This window comes from Aspergillus sydowii (genome assembly GCF_001890705.1).
Source record: "Aspergillus sydowii CBS 593.65 unplaced genomic scaffold ASPSYscaffold_2, whole genome shotgun sequence".
Taxonomy (NCBI): domain Eukaryota; kingdom Fungi; phylum Ascomycota; class Eurotiomycetes; order Eurotiales; family Aspergillaceae; genus Aspergillus; species Aspergillus sydowii.
The window spans coordinates 284,867-309,781 of NW_024467860.1; the positions used below are offsets into that span (position 1 = coordinate 284,867).

General features: G+C 51.9%; 8 protein-coding genes across 8 annotated transcripts; 4 read left to right on the plus strand and 4 right to left on the minus strand.

The window, feature by feature from the left end:
* Positions 1–150: 150 nt before the first annotated feature.
* ASPSYDRAFT_586739 (uncharacterized protein) lies at positions 151–2,484 on the plus strand. Its single transcript, XM_040849574.1, has 4 exons — positions 151–636; positions 697–726; positions 1,666–1,901; positions 1,952–2,484. Exons 1-4 carry the CDS (start codon positions 421–423, stop codon positions 2,247–2,249), a joined length of 780 nt encoding a protein of 259 aa, XP_040705599.1. The 5' UTR covers positions 151–420; the 3' UTR covers positions 2,250–2,484.
* A 25-nt stretch (positions 2,485–2,509) lies between these two features.
* Positions 2,510–3,313, minus strand: ASPSYDRAFT_40332 (uncharacterized protein). The gene is made up of 2 exons (XM_040846067.1): positions 2,994–3,313; positions 2,510–2,930 (listed from the first exon to the last, which is right to left on the minus strand). The coding sequence occupies exons 1-2, from the start codon at positions 3,234–3,236 to the stop codon at positions 2,532–2,534; spliced, it is 642 nt and encodes a 213-aa protein (XP_040705600.1). The 5' UTR covers positions 3,237–3,313; the 3' UTR covers positions 2,510–2,531.
* Positions 3,314–4,417: 1,104 nt separating this feature from the next.
* Positions 4,418–6,058, plus strand: ASPSYDRAFT_54761 (uncharacterized protein; the record flags this gene model as incomplete). The annotated part of the gene is made up of 5 exons (XM_040848904.1): positions 4,418–4,442; positions 4,610–4,678; positions 4,732–5,694; positions 5,738–5,809; positions 5,868–6,058. 5 exons carry the CDS (start codon positions 4,418–4,420, stop codon positions 6,056–6,058), a joined length of 1,320 nt encoding a protein of 439 aa, XP_040705601.1.
* A 110-nt stretch (positions 6,059–6,168) lies between these two features.
* On the minus strand, positions 6,169–7,076 carry ASPSYDRAFT_144413 (uncharacterized protein; the record flags this gene model as incomplete). Its single annotated transcript, XM_040841427.1, has 4 exons — positions 6,169–6,344; positions 6,403–6,473; positions 6,531–6,689; positions 6,739–7,076. 4 exons carry the CDS (start codon positions 7,074–7,076, stop codon positions 6,169–6,171), a joined length of 744 nt encoding a protein of 247 aa, XP_040705602.1.
* A 195-nt stretch (positions 7,077–7,271) lies between these two features.
* On the minus strand, positions 7,272–8,768 carry ASPSYDRAFT_587056 (uncharacterized protein). Its single transcript, XM_040849579.1, has 2 exons — positions 8,048–8,768; positions 7,272–7,975 (listed from the first exon to the last, which is right to left on the minus strand). Exons 1-2 carry the CDS (start codon positions 8,505–8,507, stop codon positions 7,467–7,469), a joined length of 969 nt encoding a protein of 322 aa, XP_040705603.1. The 5' UTR covers positions 8,508–8,768; the 3' UTR covers positions 7,272–7,466.
* A 753-nt stretch (positions 8,769–9,521) lies between these two features.
* On the plus strand, positions 9,522–11,044 carry ASPSYDRAFT_587124 (uncharacterized protein). Its single transcript, XM_040849582.1, has 4 exons — positions 9,522–9,733; positions 9,920–10,374; positions 10,463–10,848; positions 10,964–11,044. Exons 2-4 carry the CDS (start codon positions 9,926–9,928, stop codon positions 10,993–10,995), a joined length of 867 nt encoding a protein of 288 aa, XP_040705604.1. The 5' UTR covers positions 9,522–9,733; positions 9,920–9,925; the 3' UTR covers positions 10,996–11,044.
* Positions 11,045–20,521: 9,477 nt separating this feature from the next.
* On the plus strand, positions 20,522–21,160 carry ASPSYDRAFT_143004 (uncharacterized protein; the record flags this gene model as incomplete). The annotated part of the gene is made up of 1 exon (XM_040841300.1): positions 20,522–21,160. One exon carries the CDS (start codon positions 20,522–20,524, stop codon positions 21,158–21,160), a length of 639 nt encoding a protein of 212 aa, XP_040705605.1.
* A 1,848-nt stretch (positions 21,161–23,008) lies between these two features.
* ASPSYDRAFT_54765 (bifunctional C97 family peptidase/thioredoxin family protein) lies at positions 23,009–24,893 on the minus strand (the record flags this gene model as incomplete). Its single annotated transcript, XM_040848906.1, has 5 exons — positions 23,009–24,484; positions 24,532–24,595; positions 24,617–24,753; positions 24,797–24,811; positions 24,858–24,893. 5 exons carry the CDS (start codon positions 24,891–24,893, stop codon positions 23,009–23,011), a joined length of 1,728 nt encoding a protein of 575 aa, XP_040705606.1.
* Positions 24,894–24,915: the final 22 nt, after the last annotated feature.

Sequence of the window (24,915 nt, forward strand, 5' to 3'; positions counted from 1 at the left end):
CCCGGTGATTGTTTTGTGTTCGTAGGCACCCAACTAGTCACCCGATTAGTACTAGCGGCTGTATCAGGCTGCAGTCACGGGTTATGTCACTTTAGTCCGCCTTCCCCTTTCAGTACTGCCAAACCTGCCGAGTCTGTCCTTATCATCTCCCATCTCCCTCCCTCGTTGATTCTTTTCCCATCTATCTCCATCAGTTCACAGAACTTACGAATTTGCTTCTTATTAATTCTCTTCATTACTTCGATTGAACTTCTGTGCGTCACGATCTTTGCGTAGTGCCCAACTACCTAGCTGTTACGCGCACCCTTGTCGAAGACAAACACGACAGGCGCCACCGCAGGTTTCGCGCCCAACGTCAGCGAAACACTCATTATTCAACCATCAGTCTCGCATTTCCCTTGAAACCTCTATCTACCAACAATGGCTACCAAGCTCGACAAGTCCTTGGACGAGATTCTCGTCAACCGTCGCCAGGGCGTGCGCAACCGCCGCCGCGCCACTCGATCAAAGGCTGCAAATGCCGCCGTGCCAGTTGGAGGAGTCAAGAAGACCACAAAGAGTGCTAAGCCTGCTGGAAAGGCCATCCAGAATGGACATCCAGCCTCTGGTGAGAGCAAGATCATGGTCAGCGGCTTGGTAAGCAATTACCCCCGATATCGTTCATAACTGCAACATTCACTAACGCGCTTTCCATAGCCTGCCGATGTGAACGAGGCCAATATCAAGGTATGTTGATCGAGAGGCCTTCTTCGCCTTGGGTTTCTATCGCCGTGTCTTTTCCTCGAAGCCTTCGGGTCGCAGCGGCTCCCATTCGCCCTCCGACCCCACCACGTCGCCCATACCGTGGTTGTTGCTTTATTGCGCGCAAGCAGTGACTCCTTCCTGATCGATCGCACTGTATTACGGTATCTGCGAACATCGGAAGTTGAGACGTGCTATTGTCTTGCAAACGCGTATCTTGCATCGGGGCCTGCGAAACCTTTGCCTGATAACGCCGCAGACTGCGCTTTGGTGAGAGTTGAAATATACACCACCATAATTTAGCCCGCTTTTCGTACCTGCGTAAAACATGTGTCGGGTCTTGGGCGTCAGCGAGTGCATCAGCATATCAGCAGTGAACCAGAAAGTCTGTGGACTTGCTTGGAAGCCACAACCCAGTCCATCGATCACGAAATTGATCTGGTGGGTATCGTGCGCTTATCCTTCGTCTCATCTTGAGACTGCGATATTTAATGTCGCTGGAATTTATCCCTTGTATGGGGTGTGTTTTGCATAGGCGATCTTTGTCTTGTTGCATAAGAGATCAGTGAAGCACTCTTGCTCCGCTATCTATTATTGTCCTCTCTTTGTTGGGAATTGTTTGGGTGTGGTACATGGAATTGGCTGTTTCACTGTGTGAGGGGACATGCTGAGGGTGATTGCATCATCATCATCATGCGCTGGGGCAACATTGATGGGGTTCGCCATTGAGTTTGGTTTACGGTGTCGGTATTTTCGGTTACGCTGGTCTGCTAGTTACTCAACTAACCACCGCTGTGCGCTCGCTGATGCTCTCTGATGTCGAATATGGGCCTTGTTCTTTTTACTGCGACCGTGGCGGCACTGTTGACGCATTTCATAATACTTTTGAGCCAACGTACTAATTTTCTGTCCTCGTTCCAATAGGAATACTTCACCAAGTCTGCAGGTCCCGTCAAGCGAGTCATGCTCACCTACAACCAAAACGGCACTAGCCGTGGTATCGCGTCAATCGTCTTCAGCAAGCCCGACACGGCTGCGAAGGCGGCCAAGGACTTGAACGGACTTCTCGTGGATGGACGACCGATGAAGATCGAAGTCATTGTTGACGCATCGCACGCTCCTGCCGTGCCTGCCCCCAAGCCCCTTGGTGATCGCGTAGCGTGAGTTTCATACAAATTGCAAGTGACGAACAGCCGCTGATATCTTCCAGTCAAACCAAAGCTCAGCCAAAGCCGGCAACCACTGCGAAGACCCAAAACGCCAAAGCCGGACGTGGTCGTCGTGCTCGCCGGGGCGGTGGTCGCGCCGCCGGCCGTCCTAAGGCCAAGACCGCCGAAGAACTCGACGCTGAGATGGTTGATTACTTCAATACCGGTGAGAATGGCGCTGCACCTGAAGCCAACGCCGCAGCAGGCGTCGCTCCCCAGCAACCCGCTGCCGGGGAGGACCTTGGAATGGCTGAAATTTCGGTGAGTACCGTCGTTCAATATTGTAGGATTGACGATTAATTTGTCTTTAGTAAATACACACTCCGGCTTCCATCGTTGCTTCATTTGTTCGCGCACGCTCCAGAGCCCTTCGGAACCCTTTACTCCTTAATATGATTACTTTTCTTCCTTCTGTTTTTCTATTACTCTCTTCGATGAACTTGTTATTGCATTGATATTCCTCGCCGTTATTTGGTTTTATCTCTGGGGTCGAGCAAGGACGCGTGTATGTTACAAGCAAATAAATATTACATGAGCAACAGTCCAAATCTCAGTAGAAACTTGGGTTAATCGTAGCAAAAGCTAAACAAAGATCAATAATTTATTGAACCAGTGGCGGAAAGAGCGGTGTTTGGTCTCGCTATCCACCCCGTCGTTCTCGTTCTTGTCGCCCTTCTCGTACTCACTATCCTTCTTCGGGTCCATGTGATATCGTTTCTTTATGGCACTCCAGCTCTGCAACACTTTCCACAACTCTTCATCCTTTTTATCAGTAAGTGCTGCCGTCTTCACGGGCTCGCAGAAATAATAGCGAAGAAATTTCTCGAGTGACACAGCCGCCCGCTGAGCATTGGAAAGATCGAACCGTTCCGAATACTGAATCACCAACTGCCGCCCGTCGTGGTATGCTTGCAGGATTCTCGCCGATCGGTATTCGGTATCGTTTCCGGACATAGTTGCAACATATGACAATGCAAGAACCTATCTCGTCAGCGATGCCTTGGGAAGGGAAAACAGCAAGTCGGTCTATGATGAGGAACATACCGGGGGGCAGCAGCCATGGCGGCGGTACTGTCTCATATCCATGCGAAGCTTCATAACGCGCACGATAGCCTTTATTTCATTCGCGGTTAGAAAGGACCCATCTGTATAACCGTGAGCTCTAATGACGATCTCGACGATGGCATGCGGGTTGTTATAGGTGGTGTCTTCGAGGACTTGGGTGACTTTCCACTCGTCGTCTTCGTGGAGTTCGACGGCCTCGTCTTGTGGAAGCTTGCCTTTCATTACTGGGCTTGGTACAGTGTCAGTCTCCGGTAGATCTTGTTCGGGAAGTATCTCTTACCCGTTCGCTGTGAGGACTGGCTGGCGAGCTGCCTTGGGGGGAGCTGGTGGTTCAATCCCCTTCATCTCCGCCAGGCTCCGGATCATGTAAGGGTACGTTTCTCCATGCTCACAGTCTAGTGGTTCTTGTTCTTCTCTTCCCGGACTTTCTTCGGCGGTTTCTACTTCTGTTTCACAGGCGGGAGATGACCGGGTAGAGGAGAATGAGAAGCGTCTCGAGGACGACCAGGCAGAAAACGAACGAGACAAGGATAGGCGGTTGGGTAAGGTAGACAAAGAAGAAGACGGAGAAGAAGGTGCCGCACAAGATGCACACTTCGCACATCTATGGTATGTACTCAGCTTGTCTCCCTTGGGCGGGATGAAGAAGGGTGGCTTGAAGTTCACAGGTGATGACGAGGGTGAGAAGGTCCGATCAATGCGGCGAACCTTGATGCCGAGCTGCCTAGCAGCAGAGAGGGACTTGATATTTTCTTCTTCTTCGTGGAGACGGATGATGTCTCTGTGAGTCTTTCGGAATTCTGGGTCCATTTCAACTCAACTTGGTGGTTTTGATGGATGAGGGTCAAAAGAAAGACATAGTAGTGAAGGAAAGGACTGAGCAGACAAGAGAATGAGAAAAGAGAGTTTGGATGTGAAGAAACCATAATCAGCGCACCGGATTCCGGCACTGCAGTCCCGGTGTCTTCTTCCTTATGCTGTCATCTGTGCCTCCCTCCTACAATGTTCACGGAACTAATACCGTGAGCTGATACTACAAGAACGCTGCCACCTCGATTCCATGTTCATTAACTGCTCCTGGATATAAGTCAAGAGAGTCAAGAGATAAACCTCGTATCGGGCTATACACTATTCGATGCCGATATCAGATGTTGCTTGGTGATAGTTATAAAGTTCAGTCTTAGTTACAGTGCCTGTATATTTAAAGCTAGTGAATGATTGACTCACAAGCTATAGCCTCCCAGTAGCGCTAAGCAGCTCAGTTGCATGATGAGTCTCAAAGATAAAGCTGCTTTCCAGTGCATTCTGTGAACCATGTTTCTTCCCTTCCACCCGATCTTCCGAACCGTGACCCGGACCCTGGTTCAGCGTCATGACAAAGAAGCTTATTTTCTTGCATGCAAATGGCTTGCATTAAGCTGCTGACTCGTATTATGTTATAAATAATACTAGCGGTTTTGTAATGTTATAATTATCAGATGTCAACAACCCCACAACACAACCTTCCAACTACAACACCTTGAAACCCGCTGACAGCCCTGAAGAAGCCCATCGTTTAGATGGGGTCCTCGAAATTGAAGATACCCCTCCGCCAGACACGGAGTCTGGCTTCCAAGCCTGGCTCTGCGTCGTGGGCGCCTTCCTCTTCATCATCCCCTCGTTTGGTTCGTCTCACCAAACGCACGCCTATCGACCAGCCTCAAAACTAACAGAAGAGGCTCCATGCAATCCATCGGCACAATCCAATCCTATCTGTACCTCAGCCAGCTGAAGACCTACTCCATCGGCCCAGTCGGCTGGATTACAGGCCTCTACCTCTTCCTCAGCTACTTTCTCAATATCCAAGTCGGACCTCTCTGCGACTCCTACTCACCAACCTTAATCGTCCCAATCGGGGCTCTCACCACAACAGCATCATTCCTGCTGCTAGCAGTATGCAGTCAATACTGGCAATTCATGCTCTGCCTCAGCGTTTTCGGCGCAGCGGGGGGCGCCATCCTCGGGGCCCTCGCGGTGTCTGTTATAGCGCAGTCTTCCTACTTTGTCCGGAGACGCGGGGTTGCAATGGGGATAGCCCTGACGGGGTCTTCGACAGGCTCAATTATTATTCCGATTATGCTGAGATCGACCTTTCCGAATCTGGGATGGGCATGGTCGATACGTCTGATGGCATTTGTTATTGGTACCATCACGGCGCTCGGCGCTGCGTGCTTCATGCCGTATTTCCTTACAGCAGCGACTCGAAATGCAGGTACCACTGCGCAAGCGCAACCAAGTCGCGGGGCGGGTGGTAGAAGAATCGCTCTCGTAGACCTAACAGCCTTCAAATCAGTCCCTTTCATCTTCCTCTCCCTTGCAATGTGTCTTCTTGAATTCGCAATCTTCGCAATCGCCGGTCTCCTGCCTACCCTCGCGACGACCGGCTCGTCGAGCTTCACGGGTGAGAATAGCGCGAACAGTTACACGCTCATTGCAGTTCTAAGCGCGGGGTCGTGTCCCGGACTTATAATCCCAGGGATAGCAACTAACTTGGTCGGGCCGTTTAATGTGATTTTGATCATGACGGCCTTGACGCTGGTGTTTATGGGGAGCCTGTTTATCCCGTTTGCGGGCAAGTCGGAGGGGGTACTTTATGCTTTTTCCGCGTTGTGGGGGTTTGGCTCTGGGAGCTTTTTGTCGAGTTCGCCGGATGAGTACCGGTCGTGTTTCTATGTTTTGTTGAGTGGCTGAGGTGATATTATGGACAATCTGTCTTGGGGCGACATGCGACTTGCGGAGTTATGGTCGGTTCTATGGTGGGTTTATCTAGTTTATCTGTCGTCGTCGTCGGCTAGACTAATGAGTCTTGTGTAGGAACGATGACCTTCCTCGTTAACTTTGCAGTATTACTCGCCGTTCCACTAAGTGGTCTCATGCTGGACCACCTGGGCACACGACCCCTAACCAGCTTGTTAACCGGCGACTTGTTCCTTGGTGTGGTGTTCTACATCCTCGCACGAGGAGCCCTACTTGGACGCTGGCTATCCCTGCGGCAAAAGGTTTGACTTAGATGGGCAGTATATAGTAGGGATAATTTTGGTTTATATCCATTTTTATATTCATCTTGTATGCTGAGATAGTCGTTATAACATAAGGTCTATATATAGCATCATATTTAGCGGGTAGTGTATCCACCGTTGGCGAAGATGGTCTGGCCGGTGATCCAGGTGCCATCCGTGCACAGAAAGCGGACAATGGGGGCAATGTCCTCGACCAGCGTCAGGCGGCCGCCCATTCCATTGGCCTTGTGGAACTCCACGGCTTCGGGGGATTCCTGGGGGTAGAAGAAGGCTAGGGTCGTTAGCACATATATTTTCCCTCATTTTGCAAAAATAGAAGGGCTTCGTACGAGTATCCATAGGACCGGGCGCAATGTTGTTAACGCTAACACGACGACCCTGGAGTTCTTTGCAGACACCCCTGTGTGGTATTAGTATCATATACCACCAATTGTCGAGACGGGATTTTTAGACTCACCGAGTGAAGTGCTCAACGGGCGCTTTGCTGCCAGCATATGAGGTGTAGTATCCAGTGAAGGCGCCGAGCAGGGCCGTGACGATGGTGATGATTTTGCCGTCGTCAGCGACGTGCTTGGCGGCCTCCTTCAGGACAAAGAATGCAGTCTTCGAGTTGATGCTTTTCATAGTCAGCAAAAGAATTGTCAAAAAATAGACAGGTGGCATACGCAAACATTGAGTCATATTCCTCCTCTGTAATCTCCGTGATAGGCTTCTTGAGAACCTTGCCGACGGTGTTGACAACAATGTCAACCTTGCCAAAGTCGCGGACGGTGTCCTCGAAGAGCTTGGTACACGCAGCAGCGGAGGTCAGGTCGGCTTGGTAGGTCACGACCTTGACGGACTGCTTCAACTCACCCTCGATCTTAGCGGCATCGGACTGGCTGCCGGCGGAGTGGTAGTGGAGGGCGAGGCTGGCGCCCTGACCAGCGAGTTCGCGGGCGACCTGGGCACCGAGGTTCTTGACACCACCGGTGACAAGAGCGACCTTACCAGCGAGAGACATTGCGGTGTTGTGAGGGATTTGACTTGGTGTATTGAGTACTGGGGTTGGTAGAGGGTTGGTTGTTGAGGATTGAGGATTGAGGGAGGGGTAGCCGTGCAAGAGGGGTATTTATCCCCAGCGAACACAAGCCGCATTCACGGAGTTAAGAAGAATGCGCTCGGTTTGCGAAGCTCGGTGCATCATCAAGCAACCGAGCTGGAGGATATCCAGATCGTCAAGGAGCTTGGACGAAATGTGATAACCGGATCGGGGATAGCGTGGTCGATCTGTGTAGATGTGATAACCCTTTTGGGACACGGACCCATCCGACCCAGAACAATGGTTCACAAGCTCACAGCTTTCGTGATATCACCTTCTTTTGTCTCCGCCAGCCACAATCCAGGCTGTGGGTTACTGCGCTCCGAGGAAATGTCCTGGGTTCGGGTCCGGCAGTGGCTGTCCTGGTGCGAAACTTTCACCGGGGAAGTACAACGCCGACCCGTTTAGAAACGCCCCATTGCGGTCGATCCAGATCACAATGCGACGCAAAAGGCCACCGAGTCCCAATGAGTAAAGGCCGCCGCGAAGCTCGACAGCCCGCTGTAACCCTTGCATGTGCACCGCGTAGTTGTCAACGTTCCCGTACATTGCCTCGTAGCTGGCCATTTTTGCGATCGCACCTATTAAGGCGTCGCTGACAGCAGACGGTTGCAGTTCCAGGGAGTCATTAACAGCTTGTACTGCTTCGCATCGCAGACCGAGCAGGTGTAGCTTCATATCCGTCGCTTCCTGCACGGATGCGAAGTTGGATGCGGCGAGCAGGACAATCACCTGGAAGAGCGATGGCTCGCTCATGACAAGGGGGAACCAGTCGGTACGGAGGAGGCCTCTGTTTCCCGGTTGGTCCAGTTCAGGGATATCTACGGCCATGCTCATGAGGTCTAAAAGTTGTTACAACGGTGTTATGGAGTTTAGGTGGGGAGGGCACATACAGTGATCCACCAGTTGCGGTAGAAAAGGCCGCCATGCGACGGGATAAGACCGAAAGGGGTCCCCTCGCAGGCCACCAAAGGGTCGATCAACAGGCAATGTCCAGAAGGATACAGGTACCGACTGGGAGTGGGGGAGACTGGAATGCGAAGGATCATACTTTATCACAGCGCCTGCGACTCGGCCCTGCCGGCCACGCTCGAGCCTAAGCTTATCAGGCTTGTCAAGTTCATCAGACTTCTCGGTCTTCTCGATCTTTCTATTGCTTTCATGCTTGGGAATGTCCTTGTCCTGAGCTTGTCTCTTTGCTTTTTTCAGCACTTTCTCGACCGCCCCCTGAGATCGCTCCTCGGTCTGTTTCCACTGCCTGCGCGTCACATGGGCCCGGATGCGCGAGTCCTTGGCAAGCTTGAGGGCGTCTCTCGGTTTCTGCACATTGATGAAGACGAAATCGGCATTCATGGTGCTGTCGGTGATGGAAAAAGAGGGGAAAGTGGCAGGAGTGACAGATCCGAGGCTGGAGAACGAGACACCGCTCGACTGGTTTCCTCGCCTCTTGGCAGCCTCTCGTATTTAAACACGACAACAATCTCTTAAATCCTCACATCTATTCACTCGAGCAAGATGCGCTGGAGTTTGAGGCTCCTGACTGGGCCTTTACGTTACAGTCTTGCAGATAATCGGACTATTGGAGTCTGGGGGAAATAAAGGTGAAACCATTCGCCCCACGCGAAGTGCCGTAGACTCTTTACTACTAGCCTAGGCACTGTCGATTGTCGAAACTTATCAAGTTGAAGTTGCTTCTTTTCTGTTTGACAGGCCAGCACCGCAGTGCAATCTCAATGCCCAAAGAATCTGTTTAAATCTGGTAAAGCCGGTATTGTCGACCAAGACCTCCTGAACGTCGGCATATGTCCCAGATTCGCGAGTCACAATTTTACCTGAGGACGGGCATAGCGCTGCTGAGGGTAAATATTACTCAATTCATGTTTTTATAGATGATTTAGTGATGCGCATCCTGAGTTTGCGGACTTGAGCTTCACGAGTCATAGTACCCAGGTTGCAATACCACGAAGACGTCCTAGGTCGAGCAGGCGACTGACTCGAGTTGACGACAGAGAGCGTTGGACGATACCTCTCAAATGCGACTAGANTTACCGAAGATCTGGACCGTGATATTGCAAGCATCGTTGCCAAACAGGAGGCGGTTCCTTGGGAGATGGTCCTGTGGTGAAGACCTTTGCAGCCCAGGCACCTGTCCAGTAAACTAATCTTGTGGTTAACGAACGGCATTAATAGATTCGAATGGCCCACAATCGAACGGGGAAAATGGCTATAATTGGACCATCTCGAGATGTTCCTGAACTGATCTAACTCGGTCTCGAATTAGCGTGAGAGGCATCCGGAGGCATCCGAGACGATGAGATTGTCTCCAGAAAGCCCTATACGTGTAACTATACAATTTCATGCCGAACCTCTTATTTATCATTAAAGACAAACGCAGCTCTTCCGTTCCTTCTGGTTCCTTTCTTCTCTTCTTTTTTCCAGTCATGCTTGCAATCCAAATTTTCCACGCCCCAGCGGGCCCAAACTAGTCTTCAGCCTCACCAGGGTCCAGACTCGAACTAAGCGATGCAGTGCCCCCGCTAAACAAGCGTGATATTAGAACCATCCATTTTAAATAAACCGTGGGCCCATGTATTCTCACAAGTTCTGAAATTCTAATTCCAAGACGGCATTTGCAGCATATTCGGGATACGAGTATAGAGTGTGCTATCTACTCACCCAAGTCTATCGTTAACTCTTTATACCTACTACTATTGTTAATCTTTCATTACTACATCTAACTTTCTAATATCCTCAATAATCGCTAGTCCAAAATGCGCCTACACCTGAACCTCCTCCTCCTCCCCCTCCTCCCCCTCACGACCGCCTTCACCCTAAACACCAAAACCCCCTACTGGTCCTACACAGCCGCCTCCCTCGCAAACACCACCTCAGAAGAATGCAAAACCGCCTACAGCGCCGAGATAGCATGCGACCCCTACCTCCTCGCGCTGGTCAACGCAAACGGAATGCGTCCTTACCTGCCGTCCATGCAAAAGTCCAATTTCACAGATACATGCACGAAGACATGCCATGATTCGCTAGCGCAGTATATCCAGAACGTGGAACACGCATGCTCAGGCCCCGGTGATGGAGACGGAGGCGGAGACGCAGCGCTCAAGGGCGTGGGTGTTTGGGGGAAGATGGAGTTTCGCAATGTCCCCGTGGTAACTGTTGGACGGGTGCTGGAGTATACGCTTATGTCGGCTTGTGCGGTTGATGAGTATGTATGCTCTCGGAGCCCTCCCTCTGCCCTGCCTTCTTCCCTCCGTTTTTAAGCTTCCTGGCTAATAAATATATAATGTATACAGGAAGGGTGAAAACTGCTACCTCTCGCAATCGTCCGTCATCCCGAGCAAATTCGGCTGCTCGTGGGGCTGCGCGGTGGCATACTGGTATAACCGGCATGAGTACCCATACAGCGAGTGGCAGTTCGGGGATACATCAGGGCGTGATATCGAGATTGACAAGGACGGGAACGCGCGGGAGGTGAATGCAATGAACGGTGTGCTTGTTCAGCATTCTGTATTTGCGGAGCAGATGGAGCGGGCGTGGGAGATTGTTAAGGGGTGTATGGCTGGGAACGGGAGTGGGAGTGGGAGTGGGAATTCATCATTCAAGACAGGGATAGAGGGCGTTGCTGTTGGTGTCAAGGTTGGATCTGGGGGGGATAGTATGAATGGATCGAATGGATCGAGTGAGTTGTCGAATGATACCTCGTCTACTCCTGGGCAGTCGGAGACTGAGTCTGAGGAGGGAGGTGCGGTGGGGATTAGGGTTGGGTCGGCTATGATCATGGCTTCAGTGTCGAGTCTTGTATATTTGCTTTAGATGTATATTATAGGGCTAATACTTGAATATACGGTCTGGCAGTGTTGGCTACGTTTACTCAATGCTGTCTGTACCACAAATGCATCCAATCCAAGCAGGTGCAGGATAGTTCAGCGTCCCATCCTAACCCGGGGTACTGGCAGCCAAAAACATATTACACGAGCCACCATATATAGAAGCAACCGTCTATTCCTATTGCCATATGATAACCCAGTTACATGCCTCGATGGAAAGCTTGAAAGCGTAAGCGTACCAAAACTGTTTTGAATAGGAAGGATCACTGTGACCCAGGTTGCCCATCGCACTTGGCATTCCGCATGCTTTAGCATCACAGCTGGGAAGGGCCGATGGTCGAGAACTTTACAACAGGAAGACACGGCAGCTGTCAGCGCCGGAGGAAGGAGCACCGTCACCATGGATACCATCAGCTTCCATCGCACTTACCTTTTACGCATTTCCAGTGAGGAAGGCACGACTCGGTTCTAGCAAGGGAAGGCACGACATCGACCGTCTGGAAAACGCCAGTGGAAGGTGCACTTCTAACCACGGCTACCCGGCGGCATCCACCACGCCTGCCATATAGGTGTTGTCACAATGGGAAGGCATAACCACCAACTTGATCACAGGGTGCAGCCGTCGCGACCGAGCACAGGGAAGGTGCGGTAATCATACTCGCAGGCGTCCATAAGCTTTCTGTTATTCCTGTAGTCGTGGTAGTATGCGGCTGAGAAGGGATATGGGTATCAACCTTACCATAGGAAGGCATTACTCCTGACAATTGGAGAAAGTTGCGCCATCACCATGGATACTGAGCGTTCATCGCGCCTTGCTGGCGAGGAATATCGCTACAAGGAAGGTGCATCCTTCAACGTTGAATCTCGAACATCGGGAAGGAGCAACTTGGGGGCACCTTCCTCGCTTCAGAGTGTTCATCGCTCTTTCCGTACGAGTGATATCACAACAGGAAGGCGCGACTCCCACCCATCCCGAAAAAAAGCACGATTATTGACCTTCGGGAAACTGTGACATCCAAACTTGAAACGGGAGGTGTAACTGGTTTGGGACGGTTGAGCACGTTCCTACCGTGTCAATCACCGTTCCCGCTCTTGAAGGTCCGTCATCTCCAGAAGCCCTAAGTACTGGGTGGGCTCGTACCTCTGCTCGTCTCTTAGAGGTGGATTATTCCCCATCCTCCCGTCAAAAACACCGCCTCTTATCTCCCAGTTCGTCTTCAGCAACCCCAACCAGATCGACATCGAGATCAGGATCAGAAATGGAACGGAAGCGGCGCCGTCCGCGTCTAACATGTCAAAAGACGGTCAACTCACCGCAAGGACAAGAAAGTCCGGGGATGGGCAGAGGACGGAGGACATCTGCAGACAATGAATACGGTGAAGAGTCTGGAGCGTGGACAGCACACGTCAAATTTCCGGGATGCAAATGCGACGCAGAGTCAAACGGCTACAGCCGTGGAAGGACGGGGATGTACGTGTTTACCCGCGCGGAGAACAAAAAACGGCGGACCACATCCTGGTAGAGTTTGATATGTGTTTTATGTTGGCAAACAGGTTTGATGCTTCTGCTGCACAGGTATCGAGGGTATCCACCTAGGGTCCGAGGTAAGGTACTTTGTTTTGTATGGCTGTGGTTGGATGGTGGGACAAGCACGAGCAGATGAGGGGACATGCGGGTCATGCATGTGAGGAAGCAGAGCAACCAGGGTTGATTTCACCGCCAGTTCCTGGCTCCCTGATACGCAGCTCGTGCCCTGTTTCGGGTTTTCTTTTCGTTCTCGTCTGGCTGTCTTGTTGACTAAAGTTGACTCATGGCTTGCGTGGCCAGCATAGCACATTGGACTAAGCGCTGGCCACCGGGAGTTGTTATTATTATTCCATCAAGCCCAGTGGCGGAACCTGGCAAGTCTAGAGTCTAGGCCTTCGAATATCGCATGAATAATGGACGAGGGCCTCCCAGTCATCCGGGAACCAGCCCGCTAATCAGCATCGCCATCGCACCACGGACAGATCGTTGGCTGATAAGTGATTTTGACTAGCAAGACATGGCAAATTGGCAGTCCGAGAGCGCCGCGATGCGACAAGGATGAGGTGCCAGCCTTACCATCATAATCCAATCGATAAGATAATCACGAGCTGAGCATGTGTGTCTGTGCTGTCGTCAGACTCATCACTTGCTGCCCGTGATGGCCGGCATGATTGGAGAGGACAGTCAACACACCGTATTCGCAAGTCCAATCGCGTGAGAAACACCGAGTTCGATCGACGCGTCGCTCAGATATTCAGCTCTGACCTCGACAGTAATTCCTCCGACTGAGACATTGTGAGATACGCGGTCTGTGTTGCTGGCTGCCTGTCGTCTCGTCGGAGTCGGATCCCGCCGTATCGCGTCCCAAGAATAGCAGCGACTCATCAAGAATAAGAGGAATCAATCAAACGGTATCCGTATTGAGCAGAAACTAGCAGTCTCGCACTGCAACCCACCGATCTACGGAAGGCTTCTCGAACAACACCCATGTCGCGGTAGCGGCAGTGGGGCAACCCACCATGTATTCCCTGTTTACTAACGGTTATTCAAAATAATGTTGCATTTGTTGGGCCGCCAGGCTGACAGTGACAGTGGCACTAGACTGAAGGCTACACCGGAAACAGGTGATAAATCTTATCACCAAACGTGGGAGGTGGGGGGCTGGAGGGGTGGAGGGGTAATCAACGATATTGAATAAGCGCGGTTACCTCGAGAACAGACCGGGCCTATACTCACCGACACGCAGTGATTACGATTAATATTGGATAATAGTCTAGTAACAGATCGTCAGTTCGACGTGGATGGCTCTAGCTTCATCTTCGCAACATCATCCAAAATATCAAGATAGCCACCAGATCCAGGGAGCCATCGCATGTGTTTACAAATTGTTTATTATATCGCGACCCACTCCAAGACCACTGGGCACTGGGCAGTGGCCCTGTAAAAGGCCAGAATGCCAAGTCACCCAATTAGGAAATCATACGAACTGTCAGGACGGTGCGGGTCCGGTCTCGACTCAACCTTCACATTCAAAGTTTGGGAAGAGCGACATTCGGCGAGAACCGAGAGAGCAGAACGTAATTATTGTGTCATTCAAAAGTAGCAATATGTTTATCCTTGTTATGAAATGATGATGAAATGAGGCTCTTGGTTTGTTTTGACCAGTCGGTTAATATCAAACGCTACAAATGTATACAAATATATATCAGCCAGATATCAGCCATGGCGCGCATAAATCATCAATTTAACATTAAATATATATATATTTTAACTAACAGCTAAAAATCATACAAAGGACACTACCGGATTATTTTCTTCAAATTTCATGATGACGTCTGGATGGCTGATAATCATATTCATAATCATACTAATTCACATGTGAATAAACCCTCTCTCACAAGCATCAACATTTCAAGTCCTGACACGAGCTTCGGCGTCAAACTCAACTCAGCTCAGCATAATCATGAAATAATAATGTGATTGTAGTATAATACCCGAATTACTCCGACCCGACATCAACCGACGAAGTACTCCGAACCACCGACACAGTCCGACCAACAGTCGTCACAATCACGACCACGATCACCACCACCTCCGGATCACATCACCGCCATCTAGCCGTATTAGTAAAGCATCGACTAACTTAGTTAACCGAGTAGTTAGTTAGAAAATAAAGTACACCGAGGAAACGCCGGAAAAAATCCGCCACCCGCTTCTCCGCTGTCTCGGCCAAGTCGCCGGTCACGGTCTTCGCCCGTCGGTAATCTTCCAGACTCAGTCAGTCAGTCAGACTCAGAGTCCAAGACCGCAAAGCGCAAAAGCGGCAAAAGTCAAAAGCCGCTGGCAGCAGTTCTGCACTGCCGATCCATATGGCCGGTGGTGGCGACTGGCGAGCAACGCGTCTTGCAGTTTGCCCCGGCCAGAGATCCCTCCGAATAGCGGATGTTTTGTTAGGTCCCGTTGCTATTATTGCTACGTCGGGCGTTTATGGCAATAATTCGAATACGTCGTGAGTCTACGGTGGACGGTGGATTTGTTTGAGGCGAAACCAAGTCAAGCTCGATGGGATGGAGTGCGGAGTGGATTTCCTGAAAAGGGAACGCCCTTCTCCCCGGACCCCAGACTCGTTCCTCACCGTGGAAAGAAAAGAGATGAAGAGGGAGAGGGAGAGGCAGAGGGAGAGGGTCGGGAAAACCTCCCGACGGAGTTTCAATACCCGCCCGCTTAACCGCTTCAGCCTTCACCTCTCGGCCTCTGTCCGATTCCAACCTCTCTCGCCCGCGCGGTCCAGCTGCGATAAAATAATAATATGTAGTATTTCGGATAATAACCACAATAATGACCAGAAAGAACTGGAACCCGGAGAAGCTCCGACCCGACGCTCGATAGTACGGTGTAAAAGGCTGAAAGGCTGCAACCCAAAGTAGAAATTCCTAATTTGGAATCTCCTCACCCAGGAAACCAGCCTGGACTGCAGACTGCGGAGGATGCGTCGCGGGGAGGCGATTCCGCAGCGAGGAGTCACATACCTAACTGGGGACATGATCTGTGCGCCACCGCCGGGGGCACTGCGGGTTCGAACTTGGACTTTCTAGGATTGCACGTACGTACCTCCTCCGCCTACACCGTAATGTCGTTTTATACTTCCCTCGTACTTCGTCGTCAGTGGCTTGGGTTGACGAGGCCGGGACTGTGTCACTGTCGCAAAACCAGGCCATTGTTGTTACACCTGGCGAGGAAATGTGTGTTTGTCTCTGCCCTGCTGGAGCGGCGCCACATACCGGAGTAAAGAGTTGCTTGCGTTGCTTAGTTGTACGACTGATCCGATAGATCGCACACCACGGATAACCAACCCAAACTTGCCCGTGAGTTATCCACGAGCGATCCGCCGGCTTGCGTTGTAGATAAAGTACTCCCGTACTTCCGGAACGGAGGATATCCAAACCTCGAGTTGAATGTCATAGCTCAAAGCTAGAGCTCCGGGTAGTCGGTCCCCGTGGCGGCGGAGACAGACGTCCTTGGTCGCTGGTCCCCGACTCCCCGGAAAGATTTGCATGAGCTATCCATCCCCTGCGTTGAGCTCCTGGCGCGGGTACTGGGCAAGGGGACGCGATGCGGCGATGGGGATAAGATGGGGATGGAGATCATAGCGAAGGGCGGGGCCTGGGACGGGGAGCCGGGCCACCGGGATCAAAGCTTCAGCCACAAAACAGCGGCGAGGGCCTCGCATGAAGAATCCAGATTCCAGGTCTTCTGCATGTTCTTGATTTCAGAACCTTGACTTGAACCTTGACTTGAACCTTGACTTGGATTCAAGGTTCGGGAACTGGTCCCTTGGACGGTCATTGGTTCCCCGCCTTTGGGAGCTCCCTACCATGATTCAGGTTTCCAGGGTGGATTGGTATGGGAGGGGGCTTTTTCCTGTTTGGGTGAGCTCGAGCCTCAGTCAAAGCTCCTACCCTTCATTGTTATTCAGTATTCATAGGTCATAAGCCATGTCTGGATAGCTCGACCTCGTGACAGACAAAAATACTGCATTGGCCATCCAGCCACAGCAGTGGCGCAGTTCGATAGAACGTAATGATGCATCAACTGCGATCCAAAACGCAAGGACAGGTAAATACAATCAATGTACTCCGTATCCGCGTGTAGTATCTCATGCACTGCAGAAGCTAGGGCAGTCGACACTGACGACTCCGTCTCCGCCCGGCCTCCCCGGATTCACTATTGACAATGACAATGCATTGTGATCTGATGCTGAAGAAGTGGCGGTGGTCCGTGTCCACCCCAGCACCGGGTAATGGTATGCACTATGCAGTGCAGGCTTGCAGCTGGTATGTATCTAAAACGGGGAGATGAGAATGCATCCGATCGATCGTGCGAGGTCTGAACTCGACTTGCATCGACTATGGACGCTGGTTGTCGTCATTTGGAATGAATAGGAGTGCCTGAGCTGGAATGTGCACGGTGCTTTGTAACTGCATTATCCCCAATGGGGTGCAGGATAAAGGTTGGACTGGGTAGTTGAACTGTACTCAGTAAGGGTACGGAGGTTTATGTGTAGTGACTGGACGTCCAATTTTCAGCTGGATGCTTGTGCATGAGTAATGTACATGTGCATAACAGTAAGCAGGAAGCAGAGAACTGAGCTCTTCAGACTTCAGCCCCTGATCTTTGGTACGGATGGCAACCGCCTTCCGCGCCGGCCCCACTATCATTTTCCCGTTTGGAACAGGTCAGCTGTCTGTTGATCAACACCAACAATCGCAATCACAGTCACAGAAGCAGAGTCAGCCAGCGGGAGTCAAGGAGTCAAGGGGTCTCAGTCACAGGCTCACAGCCCAAGGGAAATGATAGATCGCCTTTGCAGGAACAGTTACCACGACACCGGAGCCAAAAAAAGGGGCGGCCCCATATTGGAACCCAACACTGGGGACTGGTTGGGCGACGGTTGTTTAGTCGTTCTTTTGTCCGCCGTTCCGCGGACCTTCCCGAGCATGGGAGCAAATGATTGGCTGCTTCTGGACGACAAAGTCCCAGCGTGGTGGCAGAGTCCTCAGTCGGAGGCTGGATGGCGATGGAGACTGATCACTGGGACTACTGTTTAGTCTTGATTAGTTCCTGGAACTGATGCTTCGTCTCTGCCCCTTGGGCACGATTCGTCATTTACGGATGCTCCAGGTCGGTTCCGCGAAGGGTGGGGAATCCGAGGCAACGGTTCGATTATCTGTTGTCAGATGAAGCCTGAAGGATCAGGAGCATTGGGGTTGATTCAGGAAAAGCAATGAACGAGCTCAGAGTGAGAGCCGTCCCGCGAATGGCGCGGTCCGTGGTCGACTGGTTGTAACTGGTAACAACTGACAACCGAGCAACCGGTGTTCGACCATCATTGAAGTGACGAGACTCGTCACTCGTTGCTGAGGCCCGGCCCGGTGCAGCTGTCCCATCATTCCTATTGAGAGAGACCCTCTCGGACCAGCTTCACGTTTGCCGCGAAAGGCTCGTGAAATGATCCCACTCTGTGGTTGGGCAGACACGACAATCAATATTCTTGCAAATATCAAAGCGCTTCAGTTAGTTCAGTTTCTCTGGTGGATGTCCCAGTCTCCTGGGTGTCCAGATCGGGCATGTTGCATCACACTCAGATAGCCGTACATGCAGCTGCGGAAGCAGGGGGAGCCAAAGTACGGCTGGTGTCGCATCATCGCATCACATTCAATTACTCGACTCCGTAGTGGCCACCTATACTTCACAATTGCCTCACAACTGCCTCACAACTGCCTCACCATCTGCCTCACATTACTTGTGTTCGCCGAGGTTACGCCTACTTGCTTCTGACTCGGCAACCGTGATTGTGTGAGGCGAGCCAAACCTGGGGATGGGATACCTCGGTTATTAAAGAGCCATCCAGCCGGTACGCGGAGATCCCTCGCGCAGCGTTCCGCCGAGGAGCGAGGAGCGAGGATCAGGAGCGAAGACCAACAGGACCGAAAATTGAGTCGATTCCGGAGTTTTCCCGCAAATGAACCACGCGTTCCCGTTCAGGAAATGACGGCCATTTTCAAAGGGGGAATCCGCCGCGCCCCCGACGGAAGAACACGGTTGGAGAACGGGGAGATTTCCGGCACAAAGCCGTTGCGCTAGCGGCACTTGGAAAAGACGAATTTACGGCGGATCGTGGAGTCGCCTTGCTGTGTTGGGAGTCGGATTTTTGCCTAGTTTTGCCGGTCGGCAATGGTGCGACGGCGGACAGCAAGCTAGAAGGCGACGAGTCGTTCTTTGTCTTCTAGAGCATCCACGGGCTCATCAAACTGGAGAAGCGGCGGGCCTGCGGCAGGTTGCCCCGGCCTCCGTCAGTCCAACAGCCTGACAAGGGGGCGACCCGTGGTTCAGGTTCGATTTTCAACGGGGAGATGAGCCTGTGGGGATCGGGAGTTGATTTCCAGTCTCAAACAAACGGCTATACAATGATACAACTGATACAATTGACACAAATCGCTAATAGAGACGACTAATTATCGTCCGACAAATTTCGTCGAGACTTCGGCCTTCAGGTTACAGGCAGCGAGAATAATCGCCGGAGAGTCCCCGCGCATAACGCGCAGCGGAGACACCCGCGATGTGATGAGGACGAATCTCACCCGGAAGTCCCACGAGATGATCCGACATTGCTTTTTACATTGCTTTTGATACAAAGTACGCCTGTGATTATCATTTGGTAGACAATAGTGTGAACAGTCAAACATGTCGAGTCTCGACTCTCAAGCCGCGACTCGCGACCTCGACAGTTCTCCCAAGCCAAGGATGTTTTGTCGGCGTTTGACTGTTTGTTTCTGACCGCCAAACGACGCAGCAGGGACTGGGCTGGAGGAGCAAGCCTGAACCCTTATGAGTTGGAGGGGTTAGCATACAATCCATGCAGCGGCATCGCACATCCGCCGGGAACAGGGTCTGCTTGAGCTCAAGGAGCGGTGAGAATGCATGACCAACACCAACATCAAGCAGGCTGGTTGGGCACGAAATCCAGACCGCTTCACGAAGCAAACTGAAGAGCTCCGGAGTCCGCCCGGAGAATGGCTGTCAAAATGGAATAATAATGAGGTGGAAAATGAGACGGTTCGTCTGGGGAATGAATTATTCCGGAACAAGGACGAAAATCGTCAGCGGCTAAATGGAAAATGGTTGGCAACTTGGCACTTTATTTATTTTATTTTATTTTATTTTTTCCCTTTCCGATTTCCTGAGTTGGTCCCTTCATCCCCACGGCCGCGACCCCAAATTCCATCCGATCTCCCCCGGTCCGCGGACCGGCTGAAAGAGAACAGACGTCGAGAATCCGCCACAATTCCACAAAGGATGAAAGGAAGAGCGGTTAAAGGATCAAAGACATAAATCGATAGATCCCACCTCGGGTTGTCCAAGACGTACTTTGTGTTGGGTATCTGTCACCCGCTGGAGTCTGGACAGATCATTTCAAACCTCGAATTATTCAGAAAATTCAAACATCAAGCTGCAGCAGTTGACCGGAACCGCCTTCCGCCTGATCGCCGCGCTTGACTCGCAGGTCGTCATCGTCGCCAGTGGACGCCTCATTGCCGGGAGTTGGGCCTTTTGTGACTCGGCGCCCCACCCGATTTATTTATCCATTTTCGGGTTTCGAAAATGCCCCGATTGGGAATATAAAAAATAGAATAAAATAATTCCAAGAAACACTCCCCCCGCGGCGCCTTATCTGCTGGGCCATGCAAGGGAGTCCAGAACCCCCGATCGATCTGGCTCGCCCTTTCACATTCATATATAGCCCTTTCACGCTCCGCCGTTTGTTCTGGGTCCCTTCCTTCACCACACCCTTCACAACACACCTCAGAACACACCCTTTCACATCTGGGGTATATAGCCTCTCGTCTCCCTCTCAACTCGCCTGAACACTCTCCACTTTACTCACTAATCAACAACACCACCATCATTCTCTCCTCACTATCCACAACACCTGCAAGATGGTGTACCCATTCCAGCCCTGGAGCAGGGACCAGTCCAGCATACGCTCCTCTCCCAGCGAGGCTAGCTCCAGCAACCACCATGTCTACTTCGACATGAGCTTCGGCAGCACATACTCTCCGCTGGCGAGCAGCATCCCGCCGCCGCCACCACCTTCGCCAAACGACGACCTCCTCGACATCACCCCCCAGAAGTGCTCGTTCTCCTCCAACTCCACCAACAACGCCTGTGCTTTCCCTTCATGGCCCAACCGCCCCTCGCTCATCAGCTGCGATTCGGAGGGCTCCTCAGCCAGCGCCTACCTTTCTGACGAGGACCTGTTCCCTAATGGACCCATCACCCCAGAGCCGGTTATTGACGAGGAGTCCGCCGCCATCGATCCGCGCATGGGAGCCAGCAGTTTGACCACCGAGCAGCATATCCAGATGCTGCGCGTGGCAGCCGAGGAGGAGGCCCAGCGAGCTCGCTTCCTCGCCCAGGTCCAGGCCCACGCCAAAGCCCAGCAGGCACTGCGCGTCGCCCAGCTTGTAGCCACCGAGAAGGAGAACAACAAGCGCACGAAGAAGCGCAAGCCCGTGGTCGCCGAGAAGAAACGCCGAACCACCTCGTCTTCCAGGGCCGTTGTCTACCGCACCTAGACAAGCCCCGCGTCTTCGGCACTCGGTTGCTCCACGCAGGTCGTTCTTAGGGCTGTCCGAGCCGTGCTGACTTTACCAACAACACCAACACCAACATCACCAAATCGACACATCCACTGCTGACCACCACGGAATGCCTCGCCTCAGCTTCATCTCAGCATGACAGCAGCACAACGAGGCCGAGCACACACGTGCGGAGGTCAAGCGCGCTGAGCGGGCGGGAATTCCCCAAAGAGGCAGCCTCTCGCGGGCCTGTGATTCGGCGCCCGACCCGACCCGCAGCTTACCTAATACCAGTCGCAGTCGGCGCCTGAAGAAATTCCCCCATGACTGTCTGCTCATGCACGCCAGCAGCCTATCACCCACATTGGCTTCACCGCCAGATCTTCTTCTCCCACTCAACTCTTCTTTCCATCTCACCCGATCTTATCACATCTTTTCTTCTTGTCTGTGCTGTCAACTCCGGAGTATGACTCACTGGGCTCTTTCTTATTATCCATTTCGGGAAATCGTTTCCTCCATAGTCCTGCTTGACTTTACTCCTGCTTTGCTTTCCTTGCCTTAGCGATCATCTGCCTCATTTACATTTCCTTATCTTATTATTCATGTTCTCTTCGATACCCAGTCGTGTACTCTTCTGTTTTGTTCATACCCGAGCGTGCCACAGCAGCTCACGTTAGTTACTACTTGGTTGCATTTTCTTTCCGACTTTCGTACTTCCTCGCATAGCCCAGCGTCATACCCATATTATACCGGATATCTTTTATCCTGATTTGTCTTGATTTATTTAGGTAGCATCTACTCTTCTATTAGGTAGCATTCGACTCTTGAATACGAGTTATGATTATAGCATACACAACATATTATCCTATTCTTAGACTGTACTCTTCTCCTTCCTACAGTAGTACTATACGGAGTATTGAAAGCAAGTATCCGTATCCAGAGTATTAGGCCCCAAGCTGAAAAGCTGAAACTGAAACTGAAACTGGCCCCGTGGCCCCGTCTCGCACTGCCTCGTCCTTGGTTGTCCTTCGCCGGACTCCAAATCTGACCCCTCGGTCCGACATCAAACAACAACAGCGAGACTAAGACACTAAGTAGTAACTAGGCATAGTGTGCGGAGTCCAACACCGGAGCGCGGACAGAGTACTCCTCCGTACGGAGTAGGTAGATACCTGAAGTGACTAGCCTGGCCACAAAGTACTTTTACGAGATGACAACTGACAGCTGACAACTGACAACTGACACGGCTTTCAAATCTAAAGCCGGGAAAAAGCAAAACATGATATGTAGTTATGACCGCCTCGGGGTTCATTATCAATCGCGAGACCACGACGTCAACAAAGAAAGGAAGAGCCCGGGCCATTTCATCACAGCGCCGTCATGTCCTTTCTTTCTTTCTTTATTCAATTAAGATTTATTCCTTTCTACTCAGAGTTTCGCTTTCAATGAGTTGACCAAATCAAATTGAATCGGACGGGAAGCCAAGTCATGTCAAGTCGTTGGCTTATGATATTCATTCCAACGGTTTGTCGATTCTGATTTATTAAGTGCAAATGTACAAAAGTACCCGACCCCTTTCTCCAAATCAAGGCTACTAACTTGACTCAAAAAACGAGCCGTCGTGAGTCAAAAGGGATAAAGAACTTTGAGTTAAGCATTTGGAAGGGAGGACCTGCGTCTCACTCGCCCTCGCTCCATTCATCTCCGAGCCTGAGTCTAATCAAATCTAGTCAAAACAAAGCAAAGCAAAGTAAAGTAAATCAAACCAACATCCAAACTCAACCCTCCAGGGCTGAAGGCGAGAGGGCTAGACTTCCTCGTCAACGGCAACGCAGGCGATTCCTATTACAGCCCCCTCCCCAATAACTCGCCCCCAACCTCCTTGAACAAAGGATCCCCCTTCACACCCTCGACGCCCTTCTTGCCGTCGACGACGTCTTTGACACCGAGCGCACGACAAAGATCGAGCACTGCGCCGTCAATAGGCGCCTCGTATACAAGAAGCCCTAGAGCGAAGAGCAGCCCGTGCAGGGCCTCGGCGCTGCTCGTTTCCTGTGTGAGCGCTTCGGCGACCGAGGCTGTTAGCGCGACTTGTTCTTCTTCTGTTAGGGGTTCGGCGCCGGCGTCTTGGTTGGTGGTGGAAGTGGCGGTGGTGAATCGGGCGTTGTGGTTTATTGCGGCGAGGTTGTAGGCTAGAGAGGCGGCGACGACGCGGAGGTTGCTGTGCGTGTCGAGGAGGGTAGATGTTAGGAGGGAGAGGAGGGCTGGGCGGAGCGGGTTGGCTGGGGAGGAGAGATGGTGGGTGTAGAGGGGGGTTGAGAAGAGGTTGCAGGCGAGTTGGAGGGTGACGATGCGGAGGTTGTAGGGGGTGCTGGATTCGGAGGAGTCGTCGAGAGAGAAGACGGCGAGGAGGAGAGTGTGGGCTGTATCTTCGGCGAAGTAGCCCGCCACGCGGGGGTCGATGAAGAGGAGTCGAACGAGGTCGACGAGCGCGAAGCGGTTCTCTATCGTGAGAGAGTGGAAGGTTTGTGTCAGGTAGGGTGCGAAGTGAGGGAGGTCGGTTGGCAATGGGGTGTCTGCTGCGGATTCGGTGCGACGTTTGATGAAGTCGATGATCGAGAGGAGGGTAGCGTCTTGGTCGTGTGGTTTGAGCTTCTGGACGAGCTTCTCGAGTGGAGGAGTCTTCTTGTACATGACGTAGTTGGTGATGGTGCGCTGGAAGCTGGGCAGGTGAAGCTCGCGGTGTCGGTGCGTAGGGTGTGCCATTTCAAGAAGGAGCCGGACATTACCACGTAGCTTGCCGGCATCCGCTCCGCTCCATTGATCCAGTTGCTCGCCTCGTAGGAAGGTCATGAAGGTAGGTGTTGCGCGTATGCTGTACCGCATGCCGACGTCCTGGGCAATACTGGTGTCCACTTTGATGAGGACAGCCCGAGGGCCAGCCTCCTCAGCGAGCTCATCGTACAACGGGTACATCATTTTGCACGGAGGGCAGGTGGCCGAAGTGAAGAATATGACTGCACAAGACTCCGAAGCAGAAGACAGTTGTGTCTCGAGCTCGCTCAAGTTGGTCACCACACGGACCTTATTCTGGGGCTGGACGGCAGCAGGCCGTGCAGAAGGCCCTGGCAGGCCTGGCCCTGGGGCTTGCGTTACCCCACGCAGGGCACCCTCAAGCTGGGGCTTCAGCATCTGACCAAGCGGCGTGCGTAGGAAAGTCTCAGGCAGATTCCGAATATGCTCGGGGATACTCTTCCCGACAAGGAACATGGATAGGTCTTGAGTGAAGTTGTTGCAGTTATGCAGGAAGAGATCGTAGGACTGTACTTCATTAGCATGTAACGTCTAGTTGGGACGCATCTCCATACCTCTGGAGTATAGACAGAGCTCAGCGATTGCAGATACTCCTCTATCACTTCGAACGGGAGCTCGCTCTTGCCCATATGGACTTACTCCATGGGTTGTCCATGGTGCGTGCTCCCAGGAAGAGCAGTTTGGATGCCCTGGCCGAAGTAGTACTCAACGTTATTGAAGACTAGGGACGTATGGTACACAGCATCGATTTGCGTCCCAGTCAAAGCCATCGAATACTACTCATGTCAGAAATGCCGTCTTCGTGGGCATTGTACGTACCATTCGTGCCATTCCCTGTGCGAGTTAGCAATGTAAACCATCTTCGTGTAGAGTAACTTACCTGGGAAAGGTCATAGACATACAGCTGTACATCCATGATGGGCCGTGGTTCCGCCGTC

Excerpts from the sequence above, each read along its gene's own strand:
- ASPSYDRAFT_586739 (XM_040849574.1), top strand. The coding sequence starts at position 421 with ATGGCTACCAAGCTCGACAAGTCCTTGGACGAGATTCTCGTCAACCGT. Across the intron at positions 727-1,665 it reads TGAACGAGGCCAATATCAAG|GAATACTTCACCAAGTCTGC; the intron begins GTATGTTGATCG and ends TCGTTCCAATAG. Across the intron at positions 1,902-1,951 it reads CCCCTTGGTGATCGCGTAGC|TCAAACCAAAGCTCAGCCAA; the intron begins GTGAGTTTCATA and ends GATATCTTCCAG.
- ASPSYDRAFT_40332 (XM_040846067.1), bottom strand. The coding sequence starts at position 3,236 with ATGAAAGGCAAGCTTCCACAAGACGAGGCCGTCGAACTCCACGAAGAC. Across the intron at positions 2,931-2,993 it reads GCCATGGCTGCTGCCCCCCG|GTTCTTGCATTGTCATATGT; the intron begins GTATGTTCCTCA and ends CTGACGAGATAG.
- ASPSYDRAFT_587056 (XM_040849579.1), bottom strand. The coding sequence starts at position 8,507 with ATGAATGCCGATTTCGTCTTCATCAATGTGCAGAAACCGAGAGACGCC. Across the intron at positions 7,976-8,047 it reads ACCGCAACTGGTGGATCACT|ATATCCCTGAACTGGACCAA; the intron begins GTATGTGCCCTC and ends GCATGGCCGTAG.
- ASPSYDRAFT_587124 (XM_040849582.1), top strand. The coding sequence starts at position 9,926 with ATGCGCCTACACCTGAACCTCCTCCTCCTCCCCCTCCTCCCCCTCACG. Across the intron at positions 10,375-10,462 it reads TCGGCTTGTGCGGTTGATGA|GAAGGGTGAAAACTGCTACC; the intron begins GTATGTATGCTC and ends TAATGTATACAG. Across the intron at positions 10,849-10,963 it reads GAATGGATCGAATGGATCGA|TCTTGTATATTTGCTTTAGA; the intron begins GTGAGTTGTCGA and ends TTCAGTGTCGAG.